The 14,680-nt window shown below is 50.5% G+C and overlaps 1 protein-coding gene across 1 annotated transcript in view; it reads right to left on the bottom strand.

The window, feature by feature from the left end:
- Positions 1 to 14,680, bottom strand: part of LOC122387704 (synaptotagmin-15-like) — a 95,203-nt gene that overhangs the window by 43,209 nt on the left and 37,314 nt on the right. Inside the window, exon 8 of the mRNA XM_043378113.1 lies at positions 7,093 to 7,196. Coding sequence (XP_043234048.1) covers positions 7,093 to 7,196 — 104 coding nt within the window. The remainder of the gene's footprint in view (positions 1 to 7,092; positions 7,197 to 14,680) is intronic.

The following is a 14,680-nucleotide window of genomic DNA, read 5'->3' as shown; positions in this document are numbered from 1 at the left end:
AACACTCCCAAACACCGAATTACAAGTGGCTTAGACACACTGAACATGAAAATGGTGTCCGTGACCCTTGTTTATGCCCTGAGGTCATCTTAGGTCACGAATGGTATCTAACAGTTTGTCGCAAATAACTTTTGATAGAGGCATGCTAGAGCGATGAAAACGCCTTAGATGTGTTCAGCTCGACGATACGGATCGACTGATATGCAACATGACCCTTTCCGGTCAGGTCATGACCTTGACCTGAGGTCAAATTTTCAAGTTGACCTTTCAAGGTCAACTTATAGTTCATTCGATGCGTCTTGACGAGAGGAACACAATGCCGGTAAAAGTAAGCTCTTACAAGGCTTGGGTCAAAAGTTATTTCAGAAAAACTGTTTCCGAAAAAATCGGCTATTTTTGCAATTTTTGCCCCCTGCAGGCAAAACCGTTAACGTTAGGTCAAATCTGAGAGAATTACTCAGAAAGGGCTTTAATAGGGCTATCGAATGCGCTTTTCTGCGGCGCTGTAGCTCTATTGGTTCTCGAGTTATGCGTTGGCTTCTTGGAAACTGTCGACATTCTACCTGGAAATCGGCGAAATTTTGCCTTCAATGACCTCTGGTGACCTGACCTTTGACCTGACCAAAAAATTGACCGAAGTGATTTCGTCATTATTTTTGACGCTCTTTCGAACGCCGCCTTCCGCGTATCGCTACGTGGCCCAGGAGCCGAGTTACGAGGGGGGGGGGTGTTCAAACACCCCCCCCCCCGCAGCAGGGCGTGGAAATCCAGGACCCCCAGCCGGGCGCGGGTTAACTTGTCCCGTCGCATCCTCAATAAGGGACCACTCCCTAGCTTGTGACACTCCTTTCTCATCAGATGACTTTCAAATTATTGACATGGAAAGGTCTAGTTTTCAGTTGAGAATTTTGGAATCTTTATATATTCACAAAACAAAACCGACTCTCAATGATAAGAGTTCCGCTGTTAAACTTAATATTGTCACCTAGGGGGTCATTATGATATGATGCGTATGATTTGTTTAGTGTGTTTGTGAATTTTTGAATTAGACTTGCGATACTGTGCCGACTCGCTCACCGCGCTGATTGCTTGTTACCATGTATCGAAATGTAACGAATCACTGAATCACTGATGATGTCTCTGTTAAGAGAAGAAACGATTGAAAATGTTACTAAACAACTCAAGTATCTCTGATTGGCTTATTCGTAAATCAAGTGATACTTCACTTGATTGCGTGACAGGCGTTCAAAAGGCAAATGACGTCATCAGATTGCCGTTAATGGTTAAGAGATTGGGACTTGTACAGGGAACATTTTCAAATGAAGGGAACCAATTTCTTCAACACCACGAGGCTGCGGGGGTTGCGACCAAGATAGATAGTGGTTTCTGAACCTCGCCGCGAACTTGGCTATCTCAACTCAAACCTAATGTAAAGGTGGGATAGTCCCTTTAAAAGGCGCAGAGAGTTTAAAAATTCCTCAAAAATCAACTCAACATCCGATCGACTTTCGCAATGCTTCAGGAAACCTGGGAACGTCTTTCCAACGTCTTTCAGGAATGTGTGGACAATTCTGCACAAGAAACTGAACTGAAAACCATATCGCCCAATCCTAACGACTGTCCTCTCCGCTGACAGCATGGTGTCGATGCTGGAAACGTGCATCTTCTGGCTCAGTCAAGCGGAAGAATGGCTCAAACGGGTGATATGCATCTACGAGAAGTGGTTTGTGCTAAACAGTCACCCTACAGGAAGAATACAGTCTCCCGGTAGCCTAATAATCCACAGGAGCTGATTCATACAAGAAGGGGCCCGGAGCAAAGGCCATGGTCGAGCGGAGAAGCAAGATCTCTTCGAGCACCTCCTGTAGACAAACGAAGTGTCACAACTGACCTCTGTGTGTATAATGTCAAATGTCCAACATTTCTCTTTCTAACGGTATGCTGTTTGTGTGTTAAAATATATATTAGGTGCTTCTCCTGGGGGCTAACTTTATGCGTTTCATTATTGATCACCCTGTACGGCCCAGTCCCTCCAGCAAAAGAGTGGTTGGTTACTGGTTAGCCTATGTGCTTTTGGTGTAATAACTTTGAATGACAGAGACATACCTGTAATATGACTCAATAGAAATGAGAAGAGGGTTCGTGCACACACTTCGACAATGGTTTTCAACAGCCATTAGACGTATTCAAGGCCCTGTATACCGACGTATTCATCAATGCAGATCGCTTATTGTGATGTTGGCAACCAATCACTTAATAGTTGGAGGGCCGTACATTAGCAGTTATCCAGGGGATTGGGTACCCTAGTGAAAAAGTCCTTTAGGATTTCGCCAGAATCCCCACAATCCTTAAGGATCCATAAGGACCCATAAGGATCAGATATGAAATCCTTAAGGACTCTACGGACCCTCTTGAATCCTTAAGGACGCATTCGCCGATCCGTAAGGATTTTAGGGCGATGTTTGGTATCCTTGAGGATCGCTCAGTATTCCGTAAGGAAATTGCTACTTGCTAGTGTCGCTTAATCCTTCAGGATAGCCGATGCAGCCAGTACGTCAATCATTATGGAGTGATTGAATCATCCCTACTATTATTCCGTGCTCCGTATCCGATAATTTATTAGCCATATGACATATACGGCATGTAAAAACTTTGTGACGGACCAAAGCAGCGTTCGCTATCATAGGCGCGGGAACCGGGAGGCGAGGGGGGCAGTGGGAGCAGCTTGCCCCCACTTTTGTGCTGAACTTTGAAATTAAATATTTTCGATTTATGGCATTTCTCGATATTGCGAGTGCCAAAACCGGTGATTGTGAGCCAGGGATAACAATTTGGCTATCTTAACTCAGAATTAATATTCAGCTGGGATGGTCACCTAAATGTCCACGCTGGGTTCACCCAGACTCCAAATCGGATAGACGAATAGTTCTGATAAAAAGTACCTATTGGTATCTCAACCAAGTGCCATAGTATGCATGTATCGTATGGCCTTAGTGCCACCGGTGCCACAGTGTTTGCGCTGTGCTCTTTCAGAGACCGTACCGACTGGAATTTAGCGACCGCTGACCGTTTCAAAGACTGTACGGGCGGCAGCGGGCGGTCTGATCCTCGCCTCCGGCAAGAGGGGAGACCGCGCGTCCCCCTGTCGCATTGTGCCGCTGCCGCTCGCGGGATGCGGACGAGTCTGTTGAGTGTGTTGTGCCGTCTGCCGTCTCCTCTTCGGGCCATGTAAGTCTCTGCCATGCTGTGTATCAATGAGATGATTGATCCTAGTTATTGCATTGATAGATACAAAAACCGGCGCTGAAACGTTCACTTCAATTAATGGCGATAGTCGTCGTCATTCATTTGGCTGCGGCAAATGAAAGTACTACCGGTAGCGTCTTTTAGCGTCATGCCTTGGAACGAGGCCCAGGTAAATATGTATAATAGAATGGATTCAGGGTAGTAGGACTTAGGTGCATATTGCATTGCTAAATGAACATACACAGGCATCTAAGCTGGAAATGACTGAACTGAATTTACTCAAAGGCTCACCAATATTCTTTGGCTGGGACTGCAGTCTAAGCCTAAGAGTAGAATTCGTGAGCCTTTGAGTAGGTATTGTTGATCAGTATATTACTGTTATTACATAGGAATATCCGCCTTGTTACAGGAACGCAGGATGCAAGACTGGACAGGCGACGGGCGACTCAACCGCTCAAGATGTGTAGAATGTGGATGGCGGAGGAGCGGCGGCCGAGGACGTGTGACGTGATAATATCTGAAGCGTGGCTGACTCGAAAAAGTGTAGACTTATCTTCATGTAAATATGTTTTTCGGAAGTCCTCGGTTTATATTTCTCGGAGCCTCAGCTGCAACCTGCGAATGCCTAGAGCTCCATATATGTATACCCGGCCGCCTGTGGTTGGCGGCTGCTCCATTCCTGGCAATGAAAAATGGCTAAATGTGCTTGTTTTAAGTAAAAAATATACCACCAGAGACCGTACAAATGTGTTTGCTAGGGTTTGATCCTTACGGATTTATATATCGCTCATTAAGGAAGAGCCTCAAAATCCTTGAGGATTGTCGCCAAGATCCTTAAAGATTTTGCTACAAATCTTTAAGGAAAAGCCACAAAGTCCTTAAAGATTATTACCAATGTCCTTAAAGACATTGCTAGAGATCCTTAAGGATTTAGCTAAAAATCCTTACGGATTTTCCGCAGAATCCTTAAGGAATTTCTAACAAAATCCTTAAGGATTGTGTATCAATTTCGTACAAGGATTTTGTTAAGGATCGTCCTTAAGAAATGCATAGGACTGTCCTTAAGGATTTTTTCACTAGGGTAATGAGGCAAAAGGAGCACTTCCTGCAATTAGGCGCAAAGGCCAATGCAGGGGAGATTGAATAAGATAAACTTCAGGTGCTATTGTGTTCCTGTGACCTCTGCTGACCGCTGCAGGCGCTCTCTTTCAGAGTAGTTGGCCGCCGCACAGCATCGACCGGCGCTATTCCGGGCCGGCCCGCCGGCCGGCCGCCACTCATATCTGGCTGCCGGCCGAGCTAATAGAGCTATGTGTGCGCTCTGGAGCGGTCCGATCACCGGCCGGCGATCCGGCCACTCGTCTCTCAGCGCTCCGGCCACTCGTCTCTCAGCGCTCCGGCCACTCGTCTCTCAGCGCTCCGGCCACTCGTCTCTCAGCGCTCCGGCCACTCGTCTCTCAGCGCTCCGGCCACTCGTCTCTCAGCGCTCCGGCCACTCGTCTCTCAGCGCTCCGGCCACTCGTCTCTCAGCGCTCCGGCCACTCGTCTCTCAGCGCTCCGGCCACTCGTCTCTCAGCGCTCCGGCCACTCGTCTCTCAGCGCTCCGGCCACTCGTCTCTCAGCGCTCCGGCCACTCGTCTCTCAGCGCTCCGGCCACTCGTCTCTCAGCGCTCCGGCCACTCGTCTCTCAGCGCTCCGGCCACTCGTCTCTCAGCGCTCCGGCCACTCGTCTCTCAGCGCCCCGGCCACTCGTCTCTCAGCGCTCCGGCCACTCGTCTCTCAGCGCTCCGGCCACTCGTCTCTCAGCGCCCCGGCCACTCGTCTCTCAGCGATCCGGCCACTCGTCTCTCAGCGCTCCGGCCACTCGTCTCTCAGCGCTCCGGCCACTCGTGGCTCAGCGCTCCGGCCACTCGTCTCTCAGCGCTCCGGCCACTCGTCTCTCAGCGCTCCGGCCACTCGTCTCTCAGCGCTCCGGCCACTCGTCTCTCAGCGCTCCGGCCACTCGTCTCTCAGCGCTCCGGCCACTCGTCTCTCAGCGCTCCGGCCACTCGTCTCTCAGCGCTCCGGCCACTCGTCTCTCAGCGCTCACCGGCCACTCGTCTCTCAGCGCTCACCGGCCACTCGTCTCTCAGCGCTCACCGGCCACTCGTCTCTCAGCGCTCACCGGCCACTCGTCTCTCAGCGCTCCGGCCACTCGTCTCTCAGCGCTCCGGCCACTCGTCTCTCAGCGCTCCGGCCACTCGTCTCTCAGCGCTCCGGCCACTCGTCTCTCAGCGCTCCGGTCACTCGTCTCTCAGCGCTCCGGCCACTCGTCTCTCAGCGCTCCGGCCACTCGTCTCTCAGCGCTCTCCGGCGGCCGCGTGACGTCAGTGGGCACTGCACCGGCGGCGGCGGCACCGCGGGAGGATAGACGACATAGCAGAGACACAGCAGAGACACAGCAGAGACATAGCAGAGACACAGCAGAGACACAGGAGACACAGCAGAGACACAGCAGAGACACAGCAGACACAGCAGACACAGCAGAGACACAGCAGAGACACAGCAGAGACACAGCAGACTGCAGAGACACAGCAGACTGCAGAGACACAGCAGAGACACAGCAGGGACACAGCAGGGACACAGCAGGGACACAGCAGAGACACAGCAGAGACACAGCAGAGACACAGCAGAGACATAGCAGAGACACAGCAGAGACACAGGAGACACAGCAGAGACACAGCAGACACAGCAGAGACACAGCAGAGACACAGCAGAGACACAGCAGAGACACAGCTGAGCAGAGACACAGCAGAGACACAGCAGAGACACAGGCGACACAGCAGAGACACAGCAGACACAGCAGAGACACAGCAGAGACACAGCGGGGACACAGCAGAGACACAGCAGAGACACAGCAGAGACACAGCAGAGACACAGCGGGGACACAGCAGAGACACAGCAGAGACACAGCAGAGACACAGCTGAGCAGAGACACAGCAGAGACACAGCAGAGACACAGGCGACACAGCAGAGACACAGCAGACACAGCAGAGACACAGCAGAGACACAGCGGGGACACAGCAGAGACACAGCAGAGACACAGCAGAGACACAGCAGAGACACAGCAGGGACACAGCAGGGACACAGCAGAGACATAGCAGAGACACAGCAGAGACACAGCAGACACAGCAGAGACACAGCAGACACAGCAGAGACACAGCAGAGACACAGCAGAGACACAGCAGAGACACAGCAGAGACACATGAGACACAGCAGAGACACAGCAGAGACAGCAGAGACACAGCAGAGACACAGCAGAGACACAGCGGGGACACAGCAGAGACACAGCAGAGACACAGCAGAGACACAGCAGAGACACAGCAGAGACACAACAGAGACACAGCAGACTGCAGAGACACAGCAGAGACACAGCAGAGACACAGCAGACACAGCAGAGACACAGCAGAGACACAGCAGAGACACAGCAGAGACACAGCAGAGACACAGCAGAGACACAGCGGGGACACAGCAGAGACACAGCAGAGACACAGCAGAGACACAGCAGAGACACAGCAGAGACACAGCAGACTGCAGAGACACAGCAGACTGCAGAGACACAGCAGAGACACAGCAGGGACACAGCAGGGACACAGCAGAGACACAGCAGAGACACAGCAGAGACACAGCAGACACCGCCGGACGCATCACAGACACTGCCCCCCCCCCCCCTCTCTCTCTCTCTCTCTCTCTCTCTCTCTCTCTCTCTCTCTCTCTCGGGCGGCTCCCCTTTCCCGGGCCTCTCTCCCCTCTCCCTCCTCTAGCCCGGCTCCCGGCTCCCGGCTCCGGCGGTGGGTGGCCGCTCACCTCTGCGGGCCGGCGGCCGGCGCTGTTTGACTTTGATGCGCAGGTGGATGGCGCTCAGCGCGTCAGCCGGCAGCTGCAGAGTAAAACTCTCCGCGTACTTGGGACTGCAAGGGCGACAGCGGACGCATCAGAGCCACCCCAATCACATTGCACCTAAACACACACACAATCAGAGACACAGCAGAGGCACCGGGGCCGAGAGGGGCAGGCCGACGGAGCCGAGAGAGGCAGGCGGACGGAGCCGAGAGGGGCAGGCGGACGGAGCCGAGAGGGGCAGGCGGACGGAGTCGAGAGGGGCAGGCGGACGGAGCCGAGAGGGGCAGGCGGACGGAGCCGAGAGGGGCAGCCGTGAGGGGCAGGCGGACGGAGTCGAGAGGGGCAGGCGGACGGAGCCGAGAGGGGCAGGCGGACGGAGTCGAGAGGGGCAGGCGGACGGAGCCGAGAGGGGCAGGCGGACGGAGCCGAGAGGGGCAGCCGAGAGGGGCAGGCGGACGGAGCCGAGAGGGGCAGGCGGACGCGTGCCCCAACACGAACCTCAAGGGCCCATTCGCATACGCACCGAGGCACCGTGCCCCTTTGCCAGGGGCGGTCGCAGACAAATTTTGACCTCTGGTGACCCCAATATTGCTCTAAAATGAAAAATGACTGAATACTTTCAAACATACGCATTGAGAGCTATCGACTGCTTTTTACCGCGTCTTTCTAGCCCTCTTAGTTTTTGAGTTAGAGGTGGGTGGTAACTTATGCCCCCCCCCCCCCCACACACACACACACTAGGGCGAAGTTGGCTGAGACCGCCACTGGGGTGCGGGATAATTCACCCCACTGTGAATTGACTACCGCAAAAGTAAACGCGGCTAACTTAACCATCTTCGAAGATATCGCGCTAAAACTTTTGACAGTTGGTCATCGGTATGTGTCCAATCACATGTGCTCCGTTGCTTTCTTTTTTACTTCAGCGCAAATGTAAGTTTTGAAGACCATCACAGTAGCAAATGCTTCGAAAGATGGATAGTGGGCAAAATGTCCTGAATTTGTCGTGCTGCATGGAAAGAAGTGTTGATGAGAAAGGGGGTTTTTGTTCCAGATCATTGTGGGTGGAGAACACATTGCCTGCACCCACTGGAGAATTATTCTTGGTGCAACTGCACACACTGCATCCATGGTCCTACACTTATGGGCCCATCGATAGCGCTTCGGCGATACCTATCGCCTAGAGGCTGCAATGGGGCACTCAGAGTACAGTGTCAGACCCCCAGAGGTCGGCGTTGGACCCAAGGGTCAGCAAAGAGCCTCAAAGGCCCCAGATGGGGCCCCAGAGGCTGATGTGGGCCCTCAGAGGCAAGTGCGTGACGTGCAAAAGTAAGTCTTGCCCCCCCCCCCCCCCCAGAGAACATAATAGGGCCATCAGTGGCCGGTGCAGGTGTAGAGACCTCATAGGCCAGTTGGAGGCCTATAGAGGCCAGTTTGGGCCCCTCAGAGGCTGGTGTGGGGCCTCATATGTCAATGTGAACTGTGAGGCCCTTAAAGACCGGTATGGGTCCTCAGAAGCAGGCATCGATCCTTCAGAAGCCAGTACGGGGCACTCAGAGGCACATAAGGGTTAGTTTGGAATTTGGATCCCAGAGACAGACATGGGACCATCAGAGGCCGGTGTGAGACCTTTAGATGCCAGCTTGGGCCCTTAGAGGCCAGCTTAGGGCCCTCAGAGACCAGTACAGGGCCTGCAAAGGGCAGTTTGATTGAGACCATCAGAGACCGACTTGGGCACTCAGAGGGTAATGTGGGTCATTACAGGCCAGCACGGGGCCCCAAGGTTAGCGTGGTGCCCTAAAAGACCGGCATGGGCCGGTGTTGGACCCCACAGGCCAGCAGAGGGCCCTCAAAGGCTAATGTGAGCCCTTACAGGCCAGCAAGGGGCCCTCAGAGGTCAGTGTGGGGCCCTAAGAGACAGGCATGGGCCGGCGTTGGACCCCAGAGGCCAGCAGAGGGCCCTCAAAGGCCAAGATGGGCCCTCAAAGGTGATGCGGGCCCTTAGAGGCCGGCATCGGGTCTTCAGAATCCAGTGCGAGGCCCTCAGACTTCAGAGGCTAATGTGGGCCCTGTAGGGGTCAGTTAAGTATAGGTCAGGGTCAAGGTCAGGTCAACCGGGTAGGCACATATCCCCGAAAATTAAAACTGATATTCGCAGCTTGTGACACATGTTTTATGGGTAAGTTGCCCTCTCGACTCCGACTCCGTAGAACACGATGGTGACATTCATTTTATCAATATGTGTTCGTGTTTGGTTTAAAAAGTTCAATTTAAGAAATGCATGTATCATGGTCGCGAAGAAGTCACGAGAAATTCCCAAGATTCAGTTCAAGATTTTGGACAATTCGGACCGTAAATCAATAATCGAAGACAGCTATTTGATTGTTCATGGCATTGGCAGTCTCATAACGTTTACGGCATGTCTGCATAGGCGTAGGAACAGGGGGGGGGGCCAGGTGGGCAAGTGCCCACCCACTTTTCGAGGTGGGGGGCCAACCATGTGTTTTGGCCCACCCACTTTTTACTCGAGGCCCCTCGTCTCGATTTGAAAGGACGTCGTCACCTTCCAGAATAAACAAACTCGATAAAAATAAGTTCCACGAATCCCCACGCACGGACTCCAAGGGGCCGTGATGGATCTAAGGAGGCCATCTGTTCATACTTGTCAGTCGAAGCCCCTGAGACTGATGGCCTGAGAGGCCCTAGTGGATCTGAGGAGTCCCCAATATCCACACTGGTCTGGGGAGCAGGGTTGTATACCAATCAAGTCGATTGAATTGATTGATTTGTTTCAACGCGTATTTTGAGTTGATTGGATTGAGTCGATTGACTTTTCGAGATGACTGGTTGACTGACTCGTTTGACTCTAGCGACTGGTTGACTGATTTGATTCCCGAAAATTACAGTGACTCGTATGATTGAGTCGATTGAATGGAAATTTCAAATAAGTTTTAGTTGACAAAAAATAATGACACCAATTGATGACACCAAAGATCACAAAACTACACTGAAAACTGCTTGTCATCACAACTGCAATATGGGGTAGATGGCCAAATAAAGAACAGGGCCTAAACAACATGAACAGCCAACGTTGACTTTCAACTGCAATAACTCAGTTATTGCAACTGCAATAACTGAACTGCTCCAATCCTGGTGATAGAACCTGGCGATGCACTTACCTTCCTTTCTGCACTCAGCAGGAAACTTTTTTTTAAATCCAGATGATAAAGTGCAAGGCCCTATATACTAATAAAGTGTGATTAATTAATAATTCAGATCTCCACATCTCCTCAGAAACAGCCCACTGAACTCTATAAATATCTGGGCCCTGTTTCAGTGCCCGACGCTGCGCGCGCTGCAGCGCGCTGGGAGCTCCTGACGTCACTCAAATGACGTTGCGTGCGACCCGTTAGCTTATGGTAATTCACGTTTGGAACAGAGACCCAGAAGAATCTAATACCAATTGAACAGAAGCTTCAGTGTGAATACTGCTAGCGTGCGGATGGTGCTGGCGCCGGGGTGCCAGCGTTTTGAGATGACGTCATGGCGTAGCGTCAGAGCATGGGGAAGTTTGTTGATATTGCCATGGAAACCCAACGCGCCGACGCGCGCAGCGCACTGCAGCGCTCCGCCGTGAAACAGGGCCCTGAAACCCCTACAAAAGTAACTGAAACAAAATCGCCGTTTTCGTCTCGCTGATAACGTTTACGTACAATTGATAGATACTTTGCTGCATTGTTTAATTTGCAGCAGAACGTTTGTTGATCCTTTTCTCCTGAGAGCCTAAGCATAACATATTAAATATATTTCATTTTCCTTAAAATATTTTACCGAATATTATTAAGTGTTTTTATTTCAAATGAAATAATAATTAAAACGAAATTGGTGCTGTACAACCGATTTATTTTATGATGATCTACCATACTACATGATAATCAATGACGTCATCTTACAGCAAAGTCAAAAGAAGTAGAATAAGGATTTATAAAAGCTTAGCATACTTATTGGCAAAACCAAACGTTTTCGTTGTTTCGCAGTCGCGCCGTTCCGTTTTCCCAGAGTCCCTGTCCTCTCCATTTCCTTTTAATAATCCTCATCCCTATCCCCCAGTCCTAGCAGTCTCAAATTGTATTGGAATAAAATGTTTTGAATTTTTCACATAGGTACCTAACATTGACATGCCACGTCCAGAATCGTGGACCGCTAAATGCTTCAAATCTCTTCCTTCCCAATCTGACAACATCCCATGTCTCAAATGCACATTGTGTGGAATGATTTTTCAGGCTGCCCGTCAGTCTCTGTCTAACCGAAACCGTCACATGCATGATGCAGGTAAGATATTTATTTCTATTTCCCTATGGTTAAAATGTTATTTGATGCATTTTATCCATTAAAATAGACATGATGTAGGGTATAAATGGCCAAATCACGAACACTGCCAAAATCCGAGCAGCCAACTTTCAACTGCAATATCTGATATTGAGTGTAAATGGAGTTGGAATATGGCCAAAATGAAATTGACAACTTTTAGGTGACAGGTGGTGATTTGGGTTAAGGGGCGAGTCAGCTACTGGGTCATTTTGCACCCAATAAATGACACTTCTGCTCCAATTCTACCCATTGAACCTCAATATCATGATCCACCTGTCCATCACTAGGTATCCTTCCTTATTACATAGAAAGTTTGAATGGCATGGCAATTTATAATTTCAAATGACAATATTTTTATGTTTCTTCTGTAGGTAGGTAGGTAGGTAGGTAGGTACACCAGACTGCTATGGACACTTTTCCAAGTTGGTGGGGTAAAAACCTAATGTATGTCTTGGTTTGAGTCGTTTGATTGAGTTGATTGATTCCTTTCATTGTCGCGTTTGAGTTGATTGAATCAATTCCCGAAAACTGCTCTGACTTGATTGATTTGATTGGTTTCCCAAATTTGTCGTGATTGAACTGATTGCTATTGCTTGAGTCGTATACAACCCTGCTGGGGAGGCCCCTGACACTGACGGTCTGGGAGGCCCCTCTATCCACACTACTCAGAGGTCCGAGACTGGTGGTCTGGGAAGCCCCTCCATCCACACTAGTCAGAATAGGCCCCTGACACTGGCGGTCTAGCCGAGGCCCCCTACCCTCACTAGCCCGCGAGTTGCTGGGGGGGGGCGTTAAACGCCCCCACTTTTTTCGCCGGGCCATAGCATGAAAACGGCGCGCCGCAGGCGCGCCGAATTTCGGGTACCTGTAGGGAATTGATTGAAGTTTATTGTGACAAAGTTTCAAAAAAATCGGTCGGAAAATTTTTGAGATATCGAAGTTTTAGTGACGTCATGATTTCTGAGTTTTCGACCAAAAACGGCATATGTTCAAAAAATCATATAAAATCGCAGAATAGACATACAGACATGCCGTAAACGCCATTAGACTGCCAATAGCATGAACAATCCAATGGCTATCTTCGATTATTGATTATCATTCCGCGTTTTCCAAAATCTTGAACTGAACCTTGGCAATTTTTCGTGACTACTTCACGACCATGATACATGCATTTCTTAAATTGAACTTTTTGAGCCAAACACGTACACATATGATAAAATGAATGTCACCATCGTGTTCTACGCCCTAAATTACCCATAGAACATGTGTCACAGGCTGCGAATATCAGTTTTGATTTTCGGGGATATGTGCCTACCCGGTTGACCTGACCTTGACCCTGACCTATGCTTGACTGACCCCTACATGGAGCTGACACTCTTGTAGGCCTTATATGATGGATTGTTTACCATTTTGACAGAGTTTATGACGAAAGGTGCCCATTGCGAAGTCCTGAAGTCCATGCCACTGAGAGCCCGATTTCAGGTGTTTGACCTGACCTTGACCCGACCTGTGACCTCAAAATTCAACTTTAAAGTACTCATCTGAAGCGTCTCGTCGCGTTCTTTCGTTTGCCGCCTCGTGCGTTTCGCTGCGCCTATTGGTTCCCGAGTTATCGGCTGGGGGCGTTTAACGCCCCCCCCCCCCCCCAGCAAACGGTGGGTGGCGAAATACCCCAGCAACTGCCGGGCTAGTCAGAGCATGCCCCTCTATCCTAAATAGTCAGAAGAGGCCCCTGAGACTGATGGTCTGAGAGGCCTATCCATCTACACTGTATTCAGAGGAGGCTCCTGAGACTGATGACCTGAGAGGCCCTTATAATCACACCAGGCAGAAGAGGCCCATGAGACTGATGGACTGAGAGGCCCTTCTATTCATACTGGCCACAGGAGACCCCCAAAACTTTCGGTCTGGGAGGTCCCTCAATCTGGCACCAGTCAGAAGAGTCCCCTGAGACTGATGGCCTGGGAAGCCCTTATATTCACACTAGGCAGAGGAGGCCCCTGAGACTGATGGTATGAGAGGCCCTCATATTCACACCAGTCAGAAGAGGCCCCCGAGGCTGATGGCTGTGAGGCCATTCTGTTCATATAACTGGCCACTGGAGGCCCCTGAAACCGGTGGTCTGGGAGGGCCCTCTATCCACACTAGTCAGAAGAGGCCCCTGAAACCGATGGTCTGAGAGGCTCTTATATTCATACTGGCCATAAGAGGCCCCTGAGACTGATAGTCAGAGAGGTCCACTCCTAATGAATCTGAGGGGGCCTCTTTCCACATTTACACTTTTCTAGGGAGGCCCCCGAGACTGATGGTCTGAGAGGCCCTTTTATTTATACTGTCCACAGGAGCCCCCTGAGATTAATGGTCTGAGAGGCTCTTCTATTTATACTAACCAGAGGAGGCCCCTAGGATTGATGGTCTAACAGGCCCTTCTATTTATACTAGCCAGAGGAGGCCCATGAGACTGATGGTCTGAGAGGCCCTTCTATTCAAACTAGGCAGATGAGGCCCCTGAGAATGATATTCCGAAGAGCCATGCGGCGGCAACTGGCCGTGGCCATATTTCGCCTCGGTAGGGCCCCACAGAGCTCATGAGAGCACCTCAAGGGCTCCTAAGAAGACACGCTTATCCCCATAAGGGTGCCACCGGTGCGAGCGACTTTAGCGAGTGTCATTTGAGCGAACGTCATTTGAGCGAACCATTTTCAGCGACTGGCGACTTAGCGAATATCAAATTGAGCGATTATCAAATATAGCGATTATCAATTTCAGCGAAAGCTATGTTTCAGCGACATCTTTTTCGTCAACTACAGTTTGAGCGACTGTCATTTCAGCGAAACACTTCATCGTCCCGTAACGGTGTATTTTTCTTTTCTTTTTTTTGCGAGAGTTCGTACAACGAATGTTTCCGGAACTTTTTTTTTCATGGTTATCCCGAACTGGATGGCGGATGTCACGTTCAAAGTTCAGACATGAAGCTCCAAATTTAATGCCAGCTCAAAAATTCCAGCGGTTCGATTTCAACCTCCCCCCCCCCCCTGCTGTTTGCCAATAATGATGACCAAACGTTTGTTCAGAGATTCATATTGCTTGTGCTGTTTTTTTTTCGCGAAATTCCCCCGCTTGAATTTGGATCAGTTCCCCATGTTGTAAAATTTGTTCTTGCCCCAAGCAACGTACGAATTTC

Source organism: Amphibalanus amphitrite, unplaced genomic scaffold (assembly GCF_019059575.1).
Source record: "Amphibalanus amphitrite isolate SeventyFive unplaced genomic scaffold, NRLGWU_Aamphi_draft 000295F_arrow, whole genome shotgun sequence".
In the NCBI taxonomy this organism is placed as follows: domain Eukaryota; kingdom Metazoa; phylum Arthropoda; class Thecostraca; order Balanomorpha; family Balanidae; genus Amphibalanus; species Amphibalanus amphitrite.
This window is presented reverse-complemented; position numbering and strand designations above follow the sequence as displayed.